This window comes from Macaca thibetana, chromosome 1 (genome assembly GCF_024542745.1).
Source record: "Macaca thibetana thibetana isolate TM-01 chromosome 1, ASM2454274v1, whole genome shotgun sequence".
Lineage (NCBI taxonomy): Eukaryota > Metazoa > Chordata > Mammalia > Primates > Cercopithecidae > Macaca > Macaca thibetana.
This window is the reverse complement of record NC_065578.1, coordinates 120,162,058-120,185,692: the sequence shown is the minus strand read 5'-3', so window position 1 is coordinate 120,185,692 and position 23,635 is coordinate 120,162,058. Positions and strand designations below refer to the sequence as shown.

Genomic DNA, 23,635 nt, shown 5'->3' with positions numbered 1-23,635 from the left:
GGCGCGGTGGCGGGCGCCTGTAGTCCCAGCTACTCGGGAGGCTGAGGCAGGAGAATGGCGGGAACCCGGGAAGGCGGAGCTTGCAGTGAGTGGAGATCGCGCCACTGCACACCAGTCTGGGCGACAGAGCGAGACTCCGTCTCAAAAAAAAAAAAAAAAAAGTATAAAACCAGGCTTACTCCTTCAAACTGCTCCCAGCCTTAATTATCTCCACAAAGAGCTATACAAATTGGGCAGGGGTATGTGTACAGTTATCTCAGCTCTAACAACCCCAGTTCTTCTTTCAATTCTCCTTTCTCCCTTCATACAATTGAGATATTTGTCCTTTGCACTTTCCCCAAGATAGCAGAGGTGATACAAACGTGGAAGGAGGGGAAGCGTAGAAAATAAACTGTCATCATCCTCCATTCTCATCTCCAGGGACCAGACAGGTTATGTGAACTCTGACCAAATGATTTGCTTGTCCGAAAAAACAAATAACAGGGACAGTTACTCTCTGTAGCCTCAAGAAAGACACAAGGGTCCAGAGACCTTCTTCAGTATATAGCCTCGTCCATATTGTCATCACTGTCACCCCCAAAGTCCTCTCCATTGTCAAAATATGACATGATGTAATCAGTTTCCTGAAATGGAAAAAAAAAAAAGTAAAAGTCAATTTGGCATTCACCTTCCTTCCTGTGTACCAGACCCCTTTCCTCTCAGTCACACCATTCCAGGCCTGAGACAGCTCTTCCAGCTGTAGTTTGGAGAAGTGGGCAGAGGGAGTAGAGGGAAGCCCCTACCCTGGGGGGCACTATCTCTGTTGGCATGCCAACCCTCTGAGGAAAGCATCCCTAGTATAAAGAGTTGAGATCCCCAGAGTTTCTGGGGTAAAGGGAGGGGGACTAAGGTGGAAGGAGTCCCCTTCACCTCTTCATGTTCTTCTTCATCATACTCTTCTTCTTCCTCCTCTTCCTTCTCTTCTTCTTCTTCCTTCTCCTCATCCTCCTCTGAAGTTACTTCTTCTTCCTTCTTCTCCAGGGTCTCATGTGGGAATGAATAGGAATAGAAATTCAGGTTCAGTTCACAGAAAGGAAAAATTGAGGCACACATGGGTCAAGAGAGAGGGAATGGATCCAGGGCTCAGAAGGTCTCTATGCACACTTCCTCCTCACCTCTAGTTTCTGTATTGTTTCCTCCTTATCTTCTGTGGTCTTAGGGGGCCTCTTGGGGAGCAGAATTGTAATCCCTGGTGGGGGGATCAAAAGGTGAACCATCAGAGAGCAAATTTTGCCAGCTTTAGAGCCCATCCTCATGCAAAGAACATGTCACTCTGCTGCCCTCATGTGGCCACTATGACATCTAGCAACAACACTTGGTAGATTGGGTATAGGAACTGGGATGGAAAGTGAGACCAGCAGCAGCCTTGGCCCTCAGGCTGATGAAGGAAACCTCTCTTCTCCCTCCTTTTTCCAGATACACTTACGTTCCTTCTGTAGCTTCCGCACTCGGATCTTTAGCTCCCGGGGTAGACGCCGCCAATCTGGGAATAGTGGGAATGTAAATGTCAATAGGACCCTGCCTGGGCTCTCCAGTGAATAATGACTGGTTTTAAAGGGGGATTGAGGGTTTTAAAGGAGAGGAAGGAAGGGGCTGGGTCAAAGTTGTTCAGAACAAAACTGTGGCTTAGATATCTCCTGAGTAGTGGGAACTATTTAATAGCTTTTCCAGGTAAAATCTGAGAGTGTTTTGGAACATAACTAAGGCTCTAGCTTGCAGATGCTGGATCAGGGAATGGGGTGGGGACATGGGCGTGGCGGAAATGGCTTGAAGCATCTCATGCATTTGAAAGAAAGGCAGTCAATGAACGAGCCCATCACCTACCAGGGTTCCAATCGATGGCGTTGTCAATCGGACCTGACATCTGGTATTTGTCTGAATAACGCTCCACATCTGAGGGGTGGAAGAGTCAAAGTTTTATCCCTTGAGACCCAGAACAGGACTGTTCCTGAGAGTCCAGCCCTCTCAATACTCAGGAATTATCTGTTTCCTTACCCCAAACTCAGAGCCCAGGGGGTCAGCTTCAGTGAGGACCTTATCTCTTTTTTTTTTGTTTTTTTTTTTTTTGAGACAGAGTCCTGCTCTGTCGCTCAGGCTGGAGTGCAGTGGTGCAATCTCAGCTTACTGCAACCTCCACCTCCCAGGTTCAAGTGATTCTCCTGCTTCAGCCTCCTGAGTAGCTGGGACTACAGGCGCACATCACCACGCCCAGCTAATTTTTGTATTTTTAGTAGAGACAGGGTTTCACCATGTTGGCCAGGATGGTCTCAATCTCCTGACCTCGTGATCCACCCAACTCGCCCTCCCAAAGTGCTGGGATTACAGGCGTGAGCCACGGCACCCGGCCCCTTATCACTCTTCTAACCTGTTTCTTTTCCACCTAAAATTATGATTTTTTTTTTTTTTTTTTTCAGATGGAGTCTCACACTGTCGCCCAGGGTTGGAGTGCGGTGGCGCAATCTCGGTCCACTTCAACCTCTACTTCCCAGATTCAAGCAATTCTCCTTGCCTCAGCTTCCCAAGTAGCTGGGATTACAGGCACCTGCCACCAGGCCTGGCTAATTTTTTGTATTTTTTTTTTTTTGTACAGACAGGATTTCACTATGTTGGCCAAGATGGTCTCGAACTCCTGACCTCGTGATCTGCCCACCTCAGCCTCCCAAAGTGCTGGGATTATAGGTGTGAGCCACCACACCTGGCCAGTGTTTTTTTGTTTTGTTTTGTTTTTGTTTTTGTTTTTTTTGAGGCAGAGCCTTGTTGTGTCATCCAGGCTAGAGTACAGTGGCGAGATCTCAGCTCACTGCAACCTCCACCTCCCAGGTTCAAGCAATTCTCGTGCCTCAGCCTCCTGAGTAGCTGAGACCACAGGCTCACACCACTGTGCCTGGCTAATTTTTATATTTTTAGTAGAGACAGGGTTTCGCCATACTGGTTAGGCTGGCCTCAAACTCCTGGCCTCAAGTGATCCACCCATGTCAGCCTTCCAAAGTGCTGGCCATTACAGGCGTGAGCCACCGCACCCGGCCATGATGACTTTTTTTTTTTTTCTGTCCCTTAGTTCAAAGGCATGGCTGTATTAAGAAATAGTGTGATGCAGTGGAAAGTATGCTAGGGAATAAGAAACCAGGATTTCAGTACTGTTGTTGGTTGGTGCTTTTAATATCCAGATTGTTAAAATTTTTGCTGGGCACGGTGGCTCATGCCTGTAATCCCAGCACTTTGGGAGGCCAAGGCGGAAGAATCTCTTGAGCCCAGAAGTTCAAGACCAGCCTGGGCAACATAAGAACACCCCATCTCTATTTTACAAAAAAATAAAAAATATATAAATTTTTAGAAAATACATCCCCCCACCTACACACAAGAAATGGGATTTTAATATTTAACCTCCCGCTGTCCCAAAACTATCATGAGACTCAAAACAAACCATGAATACTATAATGCATTTCAGATGCAGGAGTAACTATTATGATCTCCCCAGTTAGACAGTATGCTTCCTGTGCCTCTCCAGCCCCCAGTGGTGCTGAGCACAGGGCACTCCCCACGGAAGGCACTCAGAATATGATGCTAGCATTCCAACTGACCTCTCTTGGGGACAGCTGGCCGGATGAAGTAGGGGAGCTGCCTCATGGCTCCTCGTAGCTCCTGCTTCAGTGCCAGGACATATTCCCCTTCCTCTCCTGAAGGCAAAGGTACTGGGCGGAACTCCAAAGGCTAAAGAGGCAGGGGCAGTGGTCTGTTCAGGGAGAAAATGCTAGTACAAATTTAGGAAGACCCCTCCTCCCAATTTAATCTAATATTCCCCTGAGCAGAGGGCTGAAAGAAAATGGGGAGAGTAACATATCATTTTGAAAGCTGGGGAGAAATAAAGGTGGACACTTCTTTGACTGCAAAACGTCCCTTGTGCATTGGGAGTATAGAGACAGAGAGGGCCAGTGAGGATGGTTTTATGATGGTCCAGGAGGAATTCAGAATCATGTACAGTCAGCCAGGGGCACATGAGAGTCTGGGAAGGAAGTGGAGAGACTCACAGGGAAGAGTGGAGAAGGCTGCAGGGTGGGTGGGGGCAAAGTATCCCCTTTCCCAATGCCCACGGCCTCCATGTTGAAGGTCAACTGGCCCCGGCCACGACCCCGGCCCCCACCCCGGCTGGCCATGGTGGAGGGGGCCTGGGTGTTCAGAGATCCAGTGAAAAAACCTGATAAAGACAAAAACAAAGAGAAAAAGAAATGTAGTAGAATGGACAGGAAGCCAAGGAGGTACAAGACATTCAATCTTTTATCGCTGGGACATAAAAAGTCAATGTCATTCAACAAATTTTGACTGAGAAGGCACAGTGTCAGAGAGAGAATTTCTGGAAACATAAACATGAATGAGACATAGTCCCCCAAACAGGTCAGATAATTACAATATAGTTTAGCACAAAGGAGAAAGTGCTTAGACCCTCGGACAAAACTCTACATCCCTAAGACAATTTGATGTTTATTCCTATCTGCATTTATTTATTTTTATTTTTAGAGATACTCTGTCACCCAGGCTTGAGTGCAATGGTGCAATCACAGCTCACTCTAGCCTCGAATCCCTGGGCTCAAGTGATCCTCCTGCCTCAGCCTCCCAAAGTGCTGGGATTACAGGCATGAGCCACTATGCCCAGTCACTAACTGCATTTATATGTATAACCTTTGAATTCTTTCTATCTCTGGCCTTCCAAACCTGACCAGGCCCCAATTCAATCCAAAGAAATGCATTCAGCGAAACATTTATTAATCATCTACCATGAAAAAGATAGTGTCAGACACTGTGGGAGCACAGGGATGAATCATCAATTTCATTGTCAACCAGGGGAAAAGAGACATTACAATCAAATTTTATTTTATTTTATTTTATATTTTATTTTAGACAAGGTCTCTTTATGTCACCCAGGCTGGAGTGCAGTGGTGTGATCATGGCTCACTGTAGCCCCAACCTCCTGGGCTCAGGTGATCCTCCTGCCTTAGCCTCCCAAGTAGCTGGAGCTACAGGTGTGTGCCACCATACCTGGCTCTTTGTTTTGTTTTTTTGTTTGTTTATTTGTTTGTTTTTAAGAGATGGAATTTCATTATGTCAAGTGATCCAAATGTCTCGGTCTCCCAAATTGCTGGGATTACAGGCATGAGCCACCACGAGAGGCCAGATTGATCTTTTTAAACACCACTTGGAAGCACAGAATCTTAGAATTCGGAGGACCCTTAGAGGTCATCTAGTCTAAATCCCTCCCAGTGCAGGACTTCACTCTGTAAATTGTTTTGTTGTTGTTTGGTGTATGTGTGTTTTTTTTTTTTTTTTTTTTTTTTGAGACAGAGTCTCACTCTGTTGCCCCGGCTGGAATGCAGTGGTGCAATCTTGGCTCGCTGTAACCTATGCCTTCAAGGTTCAAGTGATCCTCCTGCCTCAGCCTCCTGAGTAGCTGGAACTACAGGCATGTGCCACCAAGCCTGGCTAATTTTTGTATTTTTTGTAGAGACGGGGTTTCGCCATGTCACCCAGGCTGGTCTCGAACTCCTGGACACAAGTGATCCACCTGCTTGGGCTTCCCAAAGTGCTGGGATTACAGGTGTGAGTCACCACCCCTGACCCTACTTTGTGAATTGTTATTCAGCTTTTGGTGGCATTTCCCTAAAGAGATGGTATCCATTCTCCCCCAAGACAGTATATTCCACTGTGATGAACACTGATGAATCCAAAGTTTCTCCTTCTACTGAATTTTCACTCTGTCTCTTATTGTCAATCCTGAGGAACCAGTCAGAGGCAGCTAGGATGGGGGAATAAAATCACCAGATGAAAAGAAAACTTAAGAGAAATGATATCCCAGCAGCAATGAGCACACTTAGCACCCAGATCTTGGTTTCTAATACAATTTTCCAATAAAAGGAACCAGGGCTCCCTGGACTACTAGCTGATTCTAGGACAGGGTAGGAAACACACAGGATGAGTCTAGAGCATCTTGAGGTGTCAAAAAGTAAGGAAGTGCTCAAAACAACAACCACACTCACATATTGATGGGGTTAGCTGGGTGCAGTGGCTCATTCCTATAATCCCAGCACTCTGAGAGGCTGGAGTGGGCAGATCACTTGAGCCCTAGGAGTTTGAGACCAGTCTGGACAACAGGGCAAAACCCCATCTTTACAAAAAATACAAAAATTAGCCAGGTATGGTGGCATGCACCTGTGGTCACAGCTACTGGGAAGGGTCGCTTGAGCCGGGCAGGTTGATGCTGCAGTGACTCGTAACTGTGCCACTGTACTCCAGCCTGGGTGGCAGAGTAGAGACTCTGTCTCAAACAAACAAAAAACAAACAAAAAGCAGAAAAAAAGAAAAAAATAAACATATTGATGAGGTTATGTCAAAGGGAAATAAGAGCCAACTGAAAAAGCTCCCAATGGTCAAAGCTGAAACAATTTGAGGAACAAAGTAAGTAAAGCGTATTAGATTATAACCCCAAAGTATAAGATAAACATCTGTGAGTCCATAGTGATATAAATAAATGACTGAACTTATTTAAATGGAGGAGAAAAGACAAATCTCTCATGTAGAATTCCAAATAAAATATGTAGACACACCATCCTAAAAGGGAGAAGGGCAGCATAACTCCCCACTTTTTTTTTTTTTTTTGAGACGGAGTTTCGCTCTTATTGTCCAGGCTGGAGTACAATGGCGCGATCTCGGCTAACTGCAACCTCCTCCTCCCGAGTTCAAGCGATTCTCCTGCCTCAGCCTCCCAAGTAGCTGGGATTACAGGCATGTGCCACTACACCTGGCTAATTTTGTATTTTTAGTAGAGATGGGGTTTCTCCATGTTGGTCAGGCTGGTCTCGAACTCCCGACCTCAGGTGATCCACCCGCCTTGGCCTCCCAAAGTGCTAGGATTAAGGCGTGAGTCACTGCACCGGCTATAACTTCCCACTTCTTACATGTGGACTGTGTATAGGGAATATATATATATATACACACGTTTTTTGTTTTTTGTTTTTGTGACAGAGTCTTGCTCTGTCACCCAGGCTGGAGTGCAGTGGCACAATCTCAGCTCACTGCAACCTCTGCCTCCCGGGTGCAAGTGATTCTCCTGCCTCAGCCTCCTGAGTAGCTGGGATTACAGGCGTATGCCACTATGTCTGGCTAATTTTTGTACTTTTAGTAGAGATGGGGTTTCACCATGTTGTCAGTCTGGTCTTGAATTCCTGATCTCGTGATCCGCCTGCCTCGGCCTCCCAAAGTGCTGGGATTACAGGCGTGAGCCACTGCGCCCAGCCCTCATTCAGTATAATTTAGGAAATCAAGAGGAATATCTTTACAGTGGAGAGACCAGAAAAACACTACTTCAACCAGATGACCAAGGTCAGCATCAATACTCATAAATCATGTTTTCGGTATGTGCCCTTAATATTATACAATACAATGGTACTTTACCTCTGTGATCCTCCTCCTAAAAACCCATAACCTCAGGCTAATACAGAGAAAAACATCAGACAAATTCAAGCAGAAAGGCATCCTACAATATAACCAACTCCTCAAAACTGTCAGTCATCAAAAACAGTAAAGTGTGAGAAACCCGTCACACTTAAGAGGAGCGTAAGGAGATGTGACAACTAAATATAATGTGGAATCCTAAATGGGATCCATGTACAGAAAAAGAGCAATAGCTAAAAACCAAAGAAATGTCAATCAAGTATGAACCTTAGTTAATAATGTATCAGTATTCATTCATTAATTGTAACAAATATACTAATCTACTTTATTTATTTATTTTTTTGGAAATGGAGTTTCGCTCTTGTTGCCCAGGCTGGAGTGCAATGGCGCGATCTTGGCTCACCGCAACCTCCGCCTCCCGGGTTCAAGTGATTCTCCTGCCTCAGCCTCCTGAGTAGCTGGGATTACAGGCATGCGCCACCACGCCTGGCTAATTTTATACTTTTTTTTAGTAGAGAGGGGGTTTCTCCACGTTGGTCAGGCTGGTCCCCACCTCCTGACCAGGTGATCCGTCCGCCTCGGCCTCCCAAAATGCTGGATTACAGGCGTGAGCCACTGCGCCCGGCCTTTTTTTTTTTTTTTTTTTTTTTTTTTTTTTTTTTTTTTTTTTGAGACAGAGTCTTGCTCTGTCGTGCAGGCTGGAGTGCAGTGGCGCAATCTCGGCTCACTGCAACCTCCACCTCCCGGGTTCAAGTGATTCTACTGCCTCAGCCTCCCGAGTAGCTGGGATTACAGGAGCCCGCCACCGGGCCCAGCTAATTTGTTTTTGTATTTTTAATAGAGATGGGGTTTCACTGTCTTGGCCAGGTTGGTCTCAAACTCCTGACCTCGTGATCCACCCGCCTCAGCCTCCCAAAGTGCTGGGATTACAGGCGGTAGCCACCATGGTCGGCCAATCTACAATGTTAATAGGGGAAACTGTGCACTGGGACAAATGGGAACTCCTGGCACTATCTGCTAAATTTTTCTGTAAGTCTGAAACTGTTCTAAAATATATAATCTATTAATTAAAACAAAACAAAAAAAAACCTCGAGGGTGGGTGTGGTGGTTCACACCTGTGTGCAATCCCAGCACTCTGGGAGGCTGAGATGGGATGACTACTTAAGTCCAGGAGTTTGAGTCCAACCTGGGCAACACAGTGAGACCCCATCTCTACAAAAAATAAAAAAATAGACTACGAAAAATAGTCTCAGGTACCTGGGAGACTGAGGTAGAAGGATCGCTTCAGCCCAGGAGATAGAGGATTCAGTGAGCCATGATCATGCCACTGCACTCACCGTGGGTGACAGAGAGAGACTCTGTCTCAAAACAAAAAGCTAAAACAAAAATCAAGTAGCAATTCAAAATTCACAAGAGATTAGTTGGTGAAAAAAATATTAAATATATGTAGAAGGTAATCTTCTGTCAGAAATACATACACACATATGAATTAAAAAAGCTGTTAAAGAAAGATATGTACCAAAAATTAACAATGGTTAATTTGAGGGATGAGGTTTTTTGGAAATTTTTTTAGTGCAGAGAGTTGTGTACCTTTTTTTTTTTTTTTTTTTTTTTTTGGACAGAGTCTTGCTCTGTCACCCAGCCTGGAGTGCAGTGGTGTGATTTCGGCTCACCACAGCCTCCACCTTACGGGTTCAGGCAATTCTCCTGAATCAGCCTCCCGAGTAGCTGGGATTACAGGCACCCACCATCACGCTTGGCTAATTTTTGTATTTTTAGTAGAGACGGGGTTTTGCCATGTTGACCAGGCTGGTCTCAAACTCCTGACCTCGTGATCCACCTGCCTCAGCCTCCCAAAGAGCTGGGATTACAGGTGTAAGCCATCACACCCGGCCTCTTTTTTTTTTTTTGAGACAGGTTCTTGTTCTGTCGCTTAGGCTGAAGTGCAGTGGCAATCTTGGCTCACTGCAGTCTCAACTTCCCCAGCTGAAGCAACCCCCCACCTCAGCCTCCTGAGCAGCTGGAACTACAGGCCTGAGCCACAATGCTTGGCTATTTTTTTCTTTATTTTTGGTAGTTTTTGTAGAGACAGGGTTTTGTTGTTGCCTAGGCTGGTCTTGAACTCCTGGGCTAAAGTGATCTGCCCACCTCAGCCTCCCAAAGTGCTGGAATTACAGGCATGAGTCACCACGCCCAGCTAGAAATGGCTTGCTTTTAAGAATGCTACCAATTCCACTGTAAAAGGTCAGATTTCCGTCTTTTTTTTTTTTTGAAACGGAGTTTTGCTCTTGTTGCCCAGGCTGGAGTGCAATGGTGCGATCTCAGCTCACTGCAACCTCTGCCTCCTGGGTTCAAATGATTCTCCTGCCTCAGCCTCCCCAGTAGCTGGGATTACAGCCATTCGCCAACACGCCCAGCTAATTTTTGTATTTTTAGTACAGACGGAGTTTCTCCATGTTGGTCAGGCTGGTCTCCAACTCCCGACCTCAGGTGATCCGCCCGCCTCAGCCTCCCAAAGTGCTGGGATTACAGGCGTGAGCCACCGCTCCCAGCCAGATTTCCCCTGTTTACAGTGGAAGTGTGGAATGCATTTCCTTTAGCTATATAGTTCTTATTTAGAATATTTATTGGATATTGACTAAAGAACAGATATCAAAACATGGAATGACCTACAAGAGAGACAAGAGAGTTTCCTTACTAAAGATGTTTACATAGAAGCTGGGCAACAATTTACTAAATAGGGTTTGTAAGAAGGATGCATGGCTCTAGTAGAGGATTCCCTGTGATCAGCATGATTTAGCATTGTGTCTCACATATAGTAGGTGCTCAATAAATATTTGTTGAATGAATGAATAAATACATTATTTCTATGGGCCTTTCCAAACTTGAGACCTTGTGATCCATAAAGCCTCCCCTCACCATTCCAGTTCTCCCTGCTTTCTTCCTTCTCTAGATTGCAGAAACAATTATGAAACACTAATATTATGAACCACTAATTTAATGGCTCTTAATTACATACTGTATTGTCTTTTATTGTTCCCTAGTTATGTTAGTTTTTATTTTTATTTTTATTTTATGTTAGGAATTTAAATTCTGCCTCCCCAAAAAGAGTGCTAGTTGCCAAAAATCAATTCTATTTAACTAACGTTTATTGGGCACTATATATTAACTACTAGCACCTATCCTACAAAACCTTCTATTCTAAAAGGCATAGAGTCATTAAAGAGAGAGAGTGCACTAAGTGTCCCAATAAAGGTATACACAAAATGCTATCGTCAGACGGGGAACAATTCATTTTGCAAGAAAGGCAGCCCAGGAAAACTACAGGTAGTATTTCAGCTAGTCTTCATAGATAACAGGAGTTTGTCAGGCTCTTGGGATAATATTAATAGATTGGGAGGAAGTTGATGCTATAGCAAAGAGAGGTACAAGAGGCTGTCTCGTTTTCTGCTTTAATGTCTCTCCCCGTGCGCGACAGAAAACTACCATTCTCTAGTATACAATCAATACAGAAATGGGGGCCCAGGGGAGAAAAGGTAGGGAGCCAGAAGGGGGCTGATCCAACAACCTGACGGAAAGCGTTATCTATTTCGCAGCCTGGCCGGGATGAACAAGTTCGGCAAGTGTGGGACCGAACCAGGTCAGAGCCACCAGGTCGGAGCCTTACCTGCTGTCCCTCCCCCACGCGGAGCCCACGCCGCGGCCAACTTGAAATGTACTGGGCTTCCTCAAGTCGGTGGCGTTCTAGGCCCGCCTCCCGGAGCTCCCTATTGGTGAGTTTTCTCGGCCAATGCAGGAGAAGCTGAGGAGGGAAGTCCGCCCTCTTGAAGCCTAGGAAGAGAAGGAGGGAGGGAGCGAGTAAGCCTGGAACCGAAGCTTGCGAAGCGGGTCGCAGAGAGAGATGGGGGTTGCAGAATCATCTAGGGTCACTTATTTCCGGTCTCACTCCAGATGGAAGGAGCCACTGGCCGGCAAGAGTTCACCAAGGGAACGTGACACTCGTATCTTATCGAGGGACCGTGTTGAGGGAGCCCCTACAGAAAGGCCAAAAGAGGAGAGGGCCTACGGAGAAATGAACCCCTGTGAAAGCTGCTCTTTAGGGACTCTAGCTTCACAGCTTGGTCTCTCCATTACTCCAGCCTTCCTTTCAATCATACACTGCCTCTCTCCAGCACCACCAATGGATACTTCTTTTCTAAAAATGTTTTTCTGTGGGTTGCTGCCGTGTCTGTGAGAAGGTGGGCAGAGGGTTTGAGAAAGGAAGGATCTGGGATCAGAGTACCAGAGTTGGGGAGACAGGGCAGAAGCCCAGCTTTTTCTGCATTTTCCAATACTTTCCACTTCCTGCGCGCTTCTTGGGAAGGCGAGCAGCGTGGAAGGAGGAGTCCTATTTTCGCAGAAAACAGAAACAAGGGAGAAAGGGTTCAGAATGGAGATGAAGTCTAGGAGTTAGTCAAGAAGAATATCCCAGATGTAAGAGAAAATGACCTGTAAACTGGGAGGCTGTAGGTGTAGCGGCAAGCGCCCAGTCTTTGCCATAGAACAGAAATATAGCTGTGAAACTTTGGAGAACTTGCTTAAACTTAAGAAGTCTGTTTCCTCATCTGTAACAAGAAGATGATAGTTCCTATCTTACAGAGTTGTGAGGATTGAAAATAGTGTATATAAAGCACATGGCACATAGTTGACACGTGTCCAAGAAATAACTAGTAAAAATGGGCAGCTTCCCTCAAATCTTTCTCTCTCTCCCATACCTGGGAACATTATTTTCAGTATCTTGCATCTGGGGGGCCTCCAGCCTCCGAATTAGCTCAGGACCCTGAGTGAACTTTTTAAAACCTTAGGATTTTTCTTCTTCTCCCACTTTCCTTGGTGCCTTCCAGCTGGACACAAACTCATTCCTAAAATATGTGGATGGAAGCTATGGTAACCATGGAGACAGGGCAGGTGGCAAGGAGAGGCAGAGACAGTGTGAGAGACCAATAGACAGATAGGAAGAGAGAAGCTATAAGGAGCATTTCAGACAGAGATCTTCAAGCAAGATGGAAAAAATAAGACGACTAAGCAAGACTGAGATTAAAGAGGTGCAATGTGACAGAGTGTATTACCAGGTTCGCTCTTCTTCCTGCCACTTTCCTATCTCCCTGCCCACAATAATACGGGGTGGAGGCACCTGGGAATGTCCCTTGCCTTGTCTAAAAGTGCCCCCATATCCACCTTCCTCATATTTATCTAGGTCTATATAAGGGAGCTGAGGTCCGAGTTTCTCTGCGATGGGTGTTCCGTTGTTGAGAGATGGGGCGAGGGTGTATCTGTGTCTGACTCCAGGCTAGACCGTGTCTCCTTCACAATTAAACTACAGGAAGAAAGCCACATCTCTTGCCTCTCTTTGCACAGTATGGACACCGGCTGTGGATCCAAAAAGCCTGTCTACACCTTTCTTGCACAGTGTGCCATGTGCCGTGCGTGGTAGGTCAGGTCTGGCGCACAGGAGCGCATAAACACACCAAGTGCAGAGAATGGGGATCTGCTAAAGCTCAGCGAAGAATCTGGATGATGATGGTCCCTGTCTGGGTCGCGGAGGAGTCCCCTAAGGAACACTTAGGTTTGTTGGGGCTGAGGGGAGGTCGGCTAAGAAAAGGAAGTCAGGATTGGAGCCTCTAGGTTTTTGAGGGTTTATGTGTGCATGAGTGGGGGAGCAGTTTGGTGCCCGACGCCCCCACCCGCAGAGACTAGGCTATAAATAGCACAGCAGAGCTCCGCCCCCCCCCCCCCCCCCCCCCCCAGCTTCTCTCCTCCCGAGCCGGCGCTGTGCCCGGGGCGCTCCGGGAGGAGGGACGACGATCCGGCGCTGGGGCGCAGATACTGACACCAAGGGAATCCGGGTGCCCCCCCTCCACACCATGCGGGCCCCCAGGAACCTGGCTCCGCCACCTCGGCTGCCCCGTGGCCACGGCCCCAATCTTGGCCAGGAGGAGATTCTGCGGACATTCAGGTATCTATCTGGGCGCACAGCCTGGGAGGGGAAAGAGCAAGGAGTGATGGGGAACATCGCAGGGGCAAAAGAACCCCCCAATTCTCCCTCCACCCGTTTTAGGTCTCAAATGCAGTCTGCTTCCCTCCCCCCACTCAATTTTTGGGGTTGTGGCAAGCTAAAAGAGGTTAGGAATGAGAATACATGTGTCACTGTAGGGTGCATGTATGTGGGTGGGTGGCGTTCAGCATCCTAGAAAGGGGGATCCCAAGTGTGGATAAGAAAAGGGGGATAGAGGAAAGGTCTGATAAGCCATGGGGTGAGGGTGGGGGTGCGGACATCCCTGCGCGTGCACGAACGCATTTGCACGCGCGCTAGTCCTTCAGTGCGGGTGCACCCTTCCCACCTCCTCAGGCATGCGCTGCGGGGGAAGGGCCGGCTCAAAGGCATGAGTTAGAGGAAGGACTGTATGCCGTGAAGATCTCCCCCACCCCACGCTGGGTTCCTGCATCGGTGCCTCAGTTTCCCTGCCGAATCTATCAATAAGATGTCTCTCTTGCAGGGATCGGCTTCGTCACTGAGACCTCAGGCCTCTGCCAGCCACCCCCCACCCCCTACCCCCTACCCCTAGCCGTCCTCGGCAGGTCTCAGTCCCGGCTCCATCTGTGCCCTCACCCCAGCCGCAGCTATGTTGCACACCGAGGGCCACGCTCTTCTTCGGGCGGTGGGTCAGGGTAAGCTACGCTTGGCCCGTTTGCTTCTGGAGGGAGGCGCCTACGTGAATGAGGGTGATGCGCAGGGGGAGACTGCGCTAATGGCAGCCTGTCGGGCTCGCTACGACGACCCCCAGAACAAGGCACGCATGGTACGCTACCTCCTGGAGCAAGGCGCGGACCCCAACATCGCAGACCGCTTAGGGCGCACGGCGCTCATGCACGCTTGCGCCGGGGGTGGGGGCGCCGCGGTGGCCTCGCTGCTCCTTGCCCACGGCGCAGACCCCTCAGTCCGAGATCACGCGGGCGCCTCGGCTCTTGTCCACGCCCTGGACCGCGGGGACCGCGAGACCCTTGCCACACTGCTGGACGCCTGCAAGGCCAAGGGCACGGAGGTCATCATCATCACCACCGATACCTCGCCCTCGGGCACCAAGAAGACCCGGCAGTATCTCAATTCTCCACCATCCCCAGGGGTGGAGGACCCTGCTCCCGCTCCTCCTAGCCCGGGGATCTGCACGTCGCCTTCGGAAATCCAACTGCAGACCGCAGGAGGAGGAGGGCGTGGGATGTTATCCCCTCGCGCCCAGGAAGAAGAGGAGAAGCGGGACGTATTTGAATTTCCTCTTCCTAAGCCCCCCGATGACCCATCCCCTTCCGAGCCGCTCCCCAAACCACCACGCCACCCCCCCAAACCACTCAAAAGGCTCAACTCCGAGCCCTGGGGCCTAGTGGCCCCTCCTCAACCAGTCCCACCCACCGAAGGAAGACCGGGGATTGAGCGCTTGACTGCCGAATTCAATGGCCTGACCCTGACCGGTCGACCCCGTCTTTCCCGACGTCACAGCACCGAAGGCCCTGAGGACCCGCCCCCATGGGCGGAGAAAGTGACTAGCGGGGGTCCTCTCTCTCGCCGAAACACAGCACCAGAAGCTCAGGAGTCTGGTCCCCCTTCAGGGCTGAGGCAGAAACTGAGCCGCATGGAGCCAGTGGAGCTCGACACCCCCGGACACCTTTGCCCTGACTCGCCTGAGTCCAGCCGCCTGTCCCTGGAGCGCCGCCGATACAGCGCCTCCCCGTTGACCCTCCCTCCAGCCGGCTCCGCTCCCTCTCCGCGCCAGTCCCAGGAGAGTCTGCCAGGGGCAGTATCTCCGCTAAGCGGACGGAGGCGGAGTCCGGGGCTGCTGGAGCGGAGGGGCTCGGGGACGTTGCTCCTGGACCACATCTCGCAAACGCGGCCGGGTTTCCTGCCCCCTCTCAACGTCAGTCCCCACCCTCCCATCCCTGACATTCGCCCTCAACCCGGAGGTCGGGCGCCTTCGTTGCCTGCCCCTCCTTATGCCGGGGCGCCAGGCTCCCCCAGGACCAAGCGCAAATTGGTGAGACGCCACTCCATGCAGACTGAGCAGATCCGCCTGCTAGGGGGCTTCCAGAGTCTAGGTGGGCCTGGGGAGCCAGGGCGCTGAGAGAAGTGAGAGGAGCCAAGGAGGGTGGGGATTAGGACCTTAATGGGATAGGTGGGAGAACCAGCTCACACACACACCACGAACATAGGGATCTCTTGCATGTGCTCATGGGTGCACAGTGCACCCACACATGGTTAAACATGTGTCCATAAGCACAGTACTCTTATTAGCAAGAAAGAATAAGTACTCTATTTACTGGGTATATAGACACATGTATTCATGCCCTGGTCATTTCACGTGCATATGGGATTACTTGTGTACCTGCGGGCACAGCACATCAATAAACAGGGCTAGGGTCCCAAACTCTCTTGCATTTATTCAGAAGCAGAAGCAGTAGGGAACCCTTACTTATGGGCAGTCTCCCATGTCTTTGCCCTCCTGCAGAAGCAATCCCTTGCTTTCCATGTATGCCCTGCAACACAGCCTATCATGATTTTGCATACTCTACTCTCTCCATGAACATCACAGCCCATTCTCCAGGTCTTGCTTCTTTCTCCAGGCCTGGCTCCTTATTCACACCCCGCTTCCAACCCCAACCACTTTTCAGGATATCTTTTTCACTCTTCTTGGGGGTTCCTGCAGCAACCCCCAGCCTATGTTCTGCTGCTGTCTTTACTGCTCTCAACTTCACTTCTCAACTTCCTGCTTTTTATTCCCACCCTGTTCCTCCAACAACTACAACAGATTGTCTCATTTTCCCAGGGGGTGGGTCATGGGCTCTAAACTGCTCTTCTGTCTGTCTGAGCTTATGAACACCCCCACGGGTAGAAGTGGGGAGAAACCCTAAATCACTCCTCTCTCCACTTGACATATCAAATAAATGTGTTCAGAAGTCTCTGTTTTGTCACTTCTGCCTGGAGGTGTGGGTATGGGGAATGAGGAATGGGGAGGGAGGGTAATACTAACTTATAGCTATAATTATCCAAGGGATACTTAGCCGTTCCAGCCACCTTCTTTCCAAGAAACCAACTTTTCTATAGAGAAAAGGCAAGTGTCCTGTGTCCTAAAGGTTTTAAGGCATTCGACAGGATTTCATTTCCTCCAGTTTCCTCTATGTCCAACCTTGAATAAAGATTCCTACAAAGAGTTCCTCCCTCCATCATCAGCAGATATATCCCAGTAGATTAACTGTCTCTTTTTCAAACTTCCTATTTCTTGACCACTCACAGTTTTTAGTCAGGGTCTAATTTTCATTTCACCAAGTGTGTTTCTTCTATTTTCTTCTACTTCTGGCCTCTATTTCCCCATCTTTGATTTCTGAGCCACTGTAGGAGAGATGGTGGGAAGCAGTTAATATAATCTCATCTAAGTAAAAATGGCCCAGTGACCACATGATAAAGGGTATGTAGAGTGTGTGTGTGTGTGTGCATGTATGCAAGTGTGTGTGTGTGTGCAAAGTAATCAGAGGAACCAAGTCTGACATGTTATACCAACAAGGGTAATTTTCTTAATTCCCCCAACTGGACTTCTCAGTTTTCTAATTTTCTGCATGTATCCTAACTCTTTCTCACTCTAATGGAAGGCAAAAAGACTTGCCCATCCCACTCTCTCTTATTCCCTTCCCCTACTTAGAATAAGTGAAATCAGAAATTTACCCAACAATGTGGCATAGTAAAAAGATAAAAAATATTGGGAATCAGAACACCTATGCTTAAACTCTGAATTCCACTTTGCCATCTCTTAGCTATTTAATTTTGGGCAATTTATCTAGCCTCCCTCAGCATCTGTTTCCTTATCCCTAAAATAATAAAATCTAGTGATTGTGATTGTAAAGAAGACATGCATTACAGTACATTGCATAGTTTATGTTCATTAAATGTCAGTATCTTTCTTGCCTTAGCTCCACCACCAATTGCATGTGATGTTGGACAAGTCAAATTACTTCTCTGAGCCACAACTTCCTCACCTACAATCTGTAAAATGAAATGGTAGGACAAAATGATCTCTACTCTGTCTGCAATTCTCCCCAGTCTTGCATCTAGGCCCATTTTTTTCTTCAAGCCCCGCCCCAGGATTCTGGCCGGCTTTCTAGTGCTTGCCACAGGACTCCCAAAGACGCGCCCAAGCTACCCGTCTGCCTTTCAGAGGATGCGCTTTTTCTCTTTGCAATTGGTTCTCAGAATCTCCACCCTCCTCAACAATTTGCCTATGGCGGAGTAGTAGCCCTCTAGCTCCCGCCCCGTCACTGGTGATTGGCATGGGACCTAGCTCGTCCCCGCCCCCACTTGACTGAAGGTTCGGCCCTGGCGCCGCCCTCAGTCCCCAGGCGCTAGCTGACTGGGGTGGTTGGGACCGTTAGCTCGGCAGGCTGGCAGGCTTCGGGGCGCTACTCCATTGGCGGCCGGGATGGAGACGATGCGAGCGCAGCGGCTGCAGCCTGGTGTGGGCACCAGCGGGAGGGGCACTCTCCGAGCACTGCGGCCCGGAGTGACTGGGGCTGCGGCTGCAGCCGCCACACCCCCTGCGGGCCCCCCGCCTGCCCCGCCGCCTCCCGCACCGCCCCCGCCGCCGCTGCTCATGTCTGGGGCCCCAGGACTGCCCCTGCCCCCCGGCGCCGCCAGCAGCCCGGCAGTGCTGCGAGAGGCCGTGGAGGCCGTAGTGAGGAGCTTCGCCAAGCACACGCAGGGCTATGGCCGAGGTGAGTCTGCGGGTCTGGCCTCCTGTGCGACACCCTCTGAAAGGGAGCCTTGCTCCCACAGTCCTCCGGATCGCTTTTCCTGGCGTGGAGCCCTCACTTGCATTTCCTTTTGGGGAGTTTCCTTCTGGGCTACGCATACGCACAGACGCACACACTCATACACACGTTTAAGCCTCCTACCTCTCCTTCCCTTTACTGAGTTATTAATATATTCTCCAGGGACCCTTTTTCAGATACAATCCTCTTTTCTTCCTAAGCTTTTCTCCTTTAGAAATGGAATTCCTCCTCCAGCTTAATACCTTAACATCTCTCTGCCTTTGAGAACCAGTCCCCATTGTGTGAGATCCTGTCTTTTATTTCAGATCCAATTTCTCATCCACACCCTCTCAATCTTTCCTCTGTGATCTCTGCAATTCTGGACTCCCCTGTTAATTTGCTCCAGCTCCTTAACCTTGACTTTTAAATTCTTTACTTACCTTCACTCTGAAATTTCAGTGCAACTTCAGATTTACTGGGGAACTAGGTAGTGCCTTCACAAGTCACTTATAGTAATTGTGCATTTAAATCCGGACCTGTACCACTGAGCTCACACCAGCTTCCTATGGCTTAGCACCTTACTTTGGTATCTTGTTTAGTATGGAGACTCACAGCTCCAGCCTTTCTGTCTGGCTCTGTTTTCCTGGCCCTTGCCCAGGAACTGAGGATAAATCCCAGGCCTTGGCTCTTTCAATGTTAAATTCTGTGGAAATGAGCCAGGTTAGAAACTCTATTTCAGTTAGAAAACTTCGTCTTAAAGATGTCTAATTTCTTTAAAGAGGAATGTGAGGGTTTTCTTTGTTGTTTTTGTTTAACTAGTGTAGTTTCCTATCTGAATTTGAGTTCCAGATTTATAGTGTAAGTAATAAGGAATATATAGTGAAGGGTGTGGAATACAGAATTTAAGCCTGGAATTTACAACACATCCCTTCTGTCTCCTTGGCCAGGTCCTGCTTGACCTGGAAGTGACTATATTTTTAACTTTCTGGTTTAACAATAATGCAGAGAAAAGTTACAGGGCTTTTCTGTAGATTTTCTTTTTTTAAGAAAGTTTAGTGAAAAGAGCACACACAGGGTTTGGAGATCTTTGTCACTTACCAGCCAAATCTTTGGGAAAGGGACTTAATCTCACTGAGCTTCAGTTTCTTCAAGGATTACAATATGGATTAACTGAGACATTGCAAATGACATGTAACCTAAAAATGATTATTATCTCAAATGTGTTGGTTCATAGTTCCTCAAGTAGAACATGCTTCACTTTTTCCCACTCTTAAATCCTGATAATGTAAACCCAAAAATTACTGTGAAAAGAGATTTTTAGAGCCATTTTGCTATATGTGCCTATGATTCATTTATCTTCAATTTCCCTTTGTTCTTCATACAATTTGAACTCCTGTTATAAGACAGGAACTCTGCTAGGTGCTGGGGATACAAATGGATGAATCCGAAACTCATAAGGACATATTATTTTCCCAATGTAATCCCAAGATTTAACAAGGCTATGTGATGGAACTGCTATTAGCTACTATCCTGCTGCTTCAAGTCTCTAAGTCAAGATCAAGGGAAGGTCTTTGCCTCTGGGCACAGGAGTAGCCTAGAGTGGTCACACTAAATCTGAAGCCTTCCTCTTGGAAACTTATAGGCATTTATTAAAATTGTAGAGGAGTACACCCTTTTTCTTGTCTGTGTTACCTGGAGAGCCTCTGCTTTGGCTCCTAAACTGGGCATCCTATAAAAACTTTCATTTCCTTAGCAAGGATGAGGGAACAAGGGGATTGTGCTGACAAAGGGCAATTAGTCAGGCTTCAGACTCTGTGGTGATTTTCTTTCCTATCTCCCCACCTCCCATCGCAGTCTTTCTCATTATTCTTGAGTTTCTCATTTCCAGTCTGGGTGTCCAGCCAGTACTTTAGGAGAATCTGGCAGATAGTTCAGCTTCAGGCAAGCAGAATCTCTGCCCATTTGGCTCAGAAGTCCTTTACCACATGGAATCACTTATTCTGCTTCAATTCTTAGACAAAGCTGCCACTGGCATGTACTCACATACCCTTGTGACTGATGGCATGGTATTTGGGGGAATGGATGTATTCCCCTGAATACAATTTACTTTAGCCTCTGCCTAGACAATTCATTCCCTCATCCAGCAATGCTTTACCGCATCATCTTCAATTAACATCCTTCATCTTCTTCCTGAATGCTCCAAATTCACCTTTTCCAGCCAGTCTTTAGATCTACCTTCACTCATGTGGAATATCAGTATGTATGTATGTATTTTTAAAAACTTTCCTGTCCTTTATCTGCCTCCCTCACCCACTTACCCAAGATACACACATAGCTCAGTATTCTGTAGGATCTTGATAAGTTTGTAGTGCATGGGATTTGTAATCAGAGGACCTAGCCCTGTTAAAAAGTTGGCCGTATGATCTTGGAGAAGTTGCTTAATCTCTCTATGCCTCATCTGTTCTCTTCATTCATTTAACAAATATTTATTGATCACCAGATGCAGTGGTGGACAAGGCAGATATTTAGTCCCTATCTTGATGGAGCTCACAGTTCATACTACAGAGCATGTATAAAGATTAATGGTGTAATAAAGCAGGCCAGCCCAATACAAAGAGGGTTGACTTTGGAGCCAAACATTGTTTCTAAATCCTGGTTCTGCCACTTCTGGCCTGTTCCTTAACTTGCTTACTTTTTGTAAAATGGGTATTATAATACTTATCCTGATAGTTTTGTGTAGATTAACTGAGACAACGAATATAAAGCATGCAGCACATGGTACTTAGTGTGGTTGCTATTATTGTGCATTTGGAAATGCTTTGGAAACTGCAAATGATACGTATTGTTCTGCATTGCCATTTCCTTTGCCCCCTTTTTTTTTTTTTTTTTTTTTTTTTTTGAGATGGAGTCTCGCTCTGTTGCCCAGGCTGGAGTGCAGTGGCCAGATCTCAGCTCACTGCAAGCTCCGCCTCCCGGGTTCCCGCCATTCTCCTGCCTCAGCCTCCCGAGTAGCTGGGACCACAGGCGCCGCCACCTCGCCTGGCTAATTTTTTGTGTTTTTAGTAGAGACGGGGTTTCGCCGTGTTAGCCAGGATGGTCTCGATCTCCTGACCTTGTGATCCGCCCGCCTCGGCCTCCCAAAGTGCTGGGATTACAGGCTTGAGCCACCGCGCCCGGCCTTGCCCCCTTTTTTTTCTATGGCATATAGTCTCTTTCTCATGTTTGACATCTGGCAATCTCTAAACAGGCAGGATCGAGTAACTCACTTGCCTTGCTCTGTAACTGCTACATTTCCCTCTTCAAACCTGTTGTTTTGGAAGTATTGCTATCCTTTTATGTTACAATATGGCTGCATGATTGGAGATTTTGCCCTGCTATTTCACTAAGTTGAACAAATGAATCTTGTGTAGTGTTTTCTATTTAGTTGTTCCTTTTCCTCAGAATCACAGACAGCTTCTTTTCTGTAAGACTGGAGTTAAATGGGTTGGGCCAAATATTTCCAATTTTTAGAAATGCTGGATTAGTCCCTATATTAGTTTCCTGTGGCTGCTGTAACAAATTATCACAACTTTAGTGGCTTAAACCAACAGAAATTTGTTCTCTCATAGTTCTGGAGGCCAGAAGTCCAAAATCAGTATTACTGGGCCAAAATCAAGGTGTTGGCAGGGCCGTGTTCCCTCCAAAAGCTCTAGGGGAGAATTCATTCTTTGCCTCTTCCAGCTTCTGGTGGCTGCTGATATTGGTTTATTACTTGGTTTATTGCTGTATCACTATAATCTCTACCTCTGTGACTCCTCCTCTTCGTCAAATATGCCTCCTTTTTTTTTTTTTTTTTTAAAGAGATGGGATCTCGCTGTGTTGCCTAGGCTGGACTGCAGTGGTGCAATCATAGCTCACTGCAGCCTGGAACTGCTGGGCTCCAGTGATCCTCCCACCTGCCTCAGCCTCCCAAGTAGCTAGGACTACAGGTGCATGTCACCACAACTGGCTGATTTAAAAAAATTTTTTGTAGAAACAAGATCTCACGATGTTGCCCAGGCTGGTCTTGAACTCCTGGCCTCAAGTGATCATCCTGCTTTGGCCTCCCAAAGTGCTGGAATTATAGGCATGAGTCAATGTGCCCATCCTGCCTCCCTCTTATAAGGACACTTGTGAATGCACTTAGGGCCCACCTATACAATCTAGGTAATTTCCCCATCTCAAATCATTTAAACCCATCTGCAAAGTCTTTGCCAGATAAAGTGACATTCACAGGTTCCAAGGATTAGGACATGGACATTTTGGAAGGTGGCATCATTCAGTCTACCAGAGTCCCCTCCCAAAGTCACTGTTACTTTGCAGTCTCTCCCTCCAAAGAGACTGTGCACTGTAGGCTATTTAGGGGCAGATGTACCTTCTAAACATTGAAATAAGAAACAGATGAAATATTGTTAACCACCTTCCCTATCTTCCATAATAATGTGAATAGGGTCAGTCTATTCTCGCCATCCTATATGATCAAGGAGACTCTTTTTACTCACCTCTTAATTTCATTATCTCTTTATTCCTGCTTCCCCACCACTAAGTTGTATTTATTATTATTTTTCTTTTATTTTTGTTAATTACCTTCCTGGCAAGGTTGTATTTATCCTTATGATATAAAATTTTTACTGTAGTTTCATATATTGTTTTAATATTTTTATCCTGGCCAGGCACAATGGCTCATGCCTGTAATCCCAACATTTTGAGGCCAACTCAGGAGGATTGCTTGAACCTTAGAGTTTGAGACCAGCCTGGGCAACATAGTGAGATACTATCTCTACAAAAATTTTTAAAAATTATCCAGGCATGGTGGCATGCATCTTGTAGTCCCAGCCACTCAGGGAGCTGAGGTGGGAGGATCACTTGAACCTAGGAAGTCAAGGCTGCAGTGAGGTGTGATTGTGCCACTGAATTCTAGCCTCAGTGATAGAGTGAGACTTTGCCTCAAAAAAAAAATGTTTTAGGTTAGGTGCAGTAGCTCACACTGTAATCCCAGCACTTTGGGAGGCCGAGGTGGGAGGATCATCTGAAGTCAGGAGTTCAAGACCAGCCTGGCCAACATGGCAAAACCCCGTCTCTACTAAAAATACAAAAATTAGCTGGGTGTGGTGGCGTGTACCTGTAATCCCAGCTACTTGGGAGGCTGAGCCAGGAGAATTGCTTGAACTTTGGAGGTGGAGGTTGCTGTGAGCCACGATCATGCTACTGCACTCTAGCCTGGGCGACAGAGCAAGACTTTGTCTCAAAAACAAAAACAACAACAACAAAAAAGTTTTTATTTTGGCTGAAAATGATCACTACCTC

At 47.4% G+C, this 23,635-nt stretch overlaps 4 protein-coding genes and 1 pseudogene across 5 annotated transcripts in view; 4 read left to right on the top strand and 1 right to left on the bottom strand.

The window, feature by feature from the left end:
• LOC126931509 (neuroblastoma breakpoint family member 3-like) overlaps nt 1-23,635 on the top strand; it is an 833,099-nt pseudogene that overhangs the window by 324,144 nt on the left and 485,320 nt on the right. The gene's annotated exons all lie outside the window — the stretch shown is intronic.
• The window catches only part of RBM8A (RNA binding motif protein 8A), a 165,504-nt gene that overhangs the window by 115,493 nt on the left and 26,376 nt on the right, over nt 1-23,635 (top strand). The gene's annotated exons all lie outside the window — the stretch shown is intronic.
• On the bottom strand, nt 302-11,224 carry POLR3GL (RNA polymerase III subunit GL). Its single transcript, XM_050751431.1, has 8 exons — nt 11,151-11,224; nt 4,068-4,234; nt 3,621-3,750; nt 1,864-1,932; nt 1,466-1,522; nt 1,155-1,228; nt 910-1,023; nt 302-623 (listed from the first exon to the last, which is right to left on the bottom strand). Exons 2-8 carry the CDS (start codon nt 4,191-4,193, stop codon nt 537-539), a joined length of 657 nt encoding a protein of 218 aa, XP_050607388.1. The 5' UTR covers nt 4,194-4,234; nt 11,151-11,224; the 3' UTR covers nt 302-536.
• On the top strand, nt 14,146-16,471 carry ANKRD34A (ankyrin repeat domain 34A). The gene has a single exon (XM_050750457.1). The coding sequence runs from the start codon at nt 14,146-14,148 to the stop codon at nt 15,634-15,636; it is 1,491 nt and encodes a 496-aa protein (XP_050606414.1). The 3' UTR covers nt 15,637-16,471.
• LIX1L (limb and CNS expressed 1 like) overlaps nt 17,873-23,635 on the top strand; it is a 25,419-nt gene continuing 19,656 nt past the window's right edge. The window contains exon 1 of the mRNA XM_050751099.1: nt 17,873-18,274. Within this exon, the coding sequence (XP_050607056.1) occupies nt 17,983-18,274 (292 nt within the window). The 5' untranslated portion in view covers nt 17,873-17,982. The remainder of the gene's footprint in view (nt 18,275-23,635) is intronic.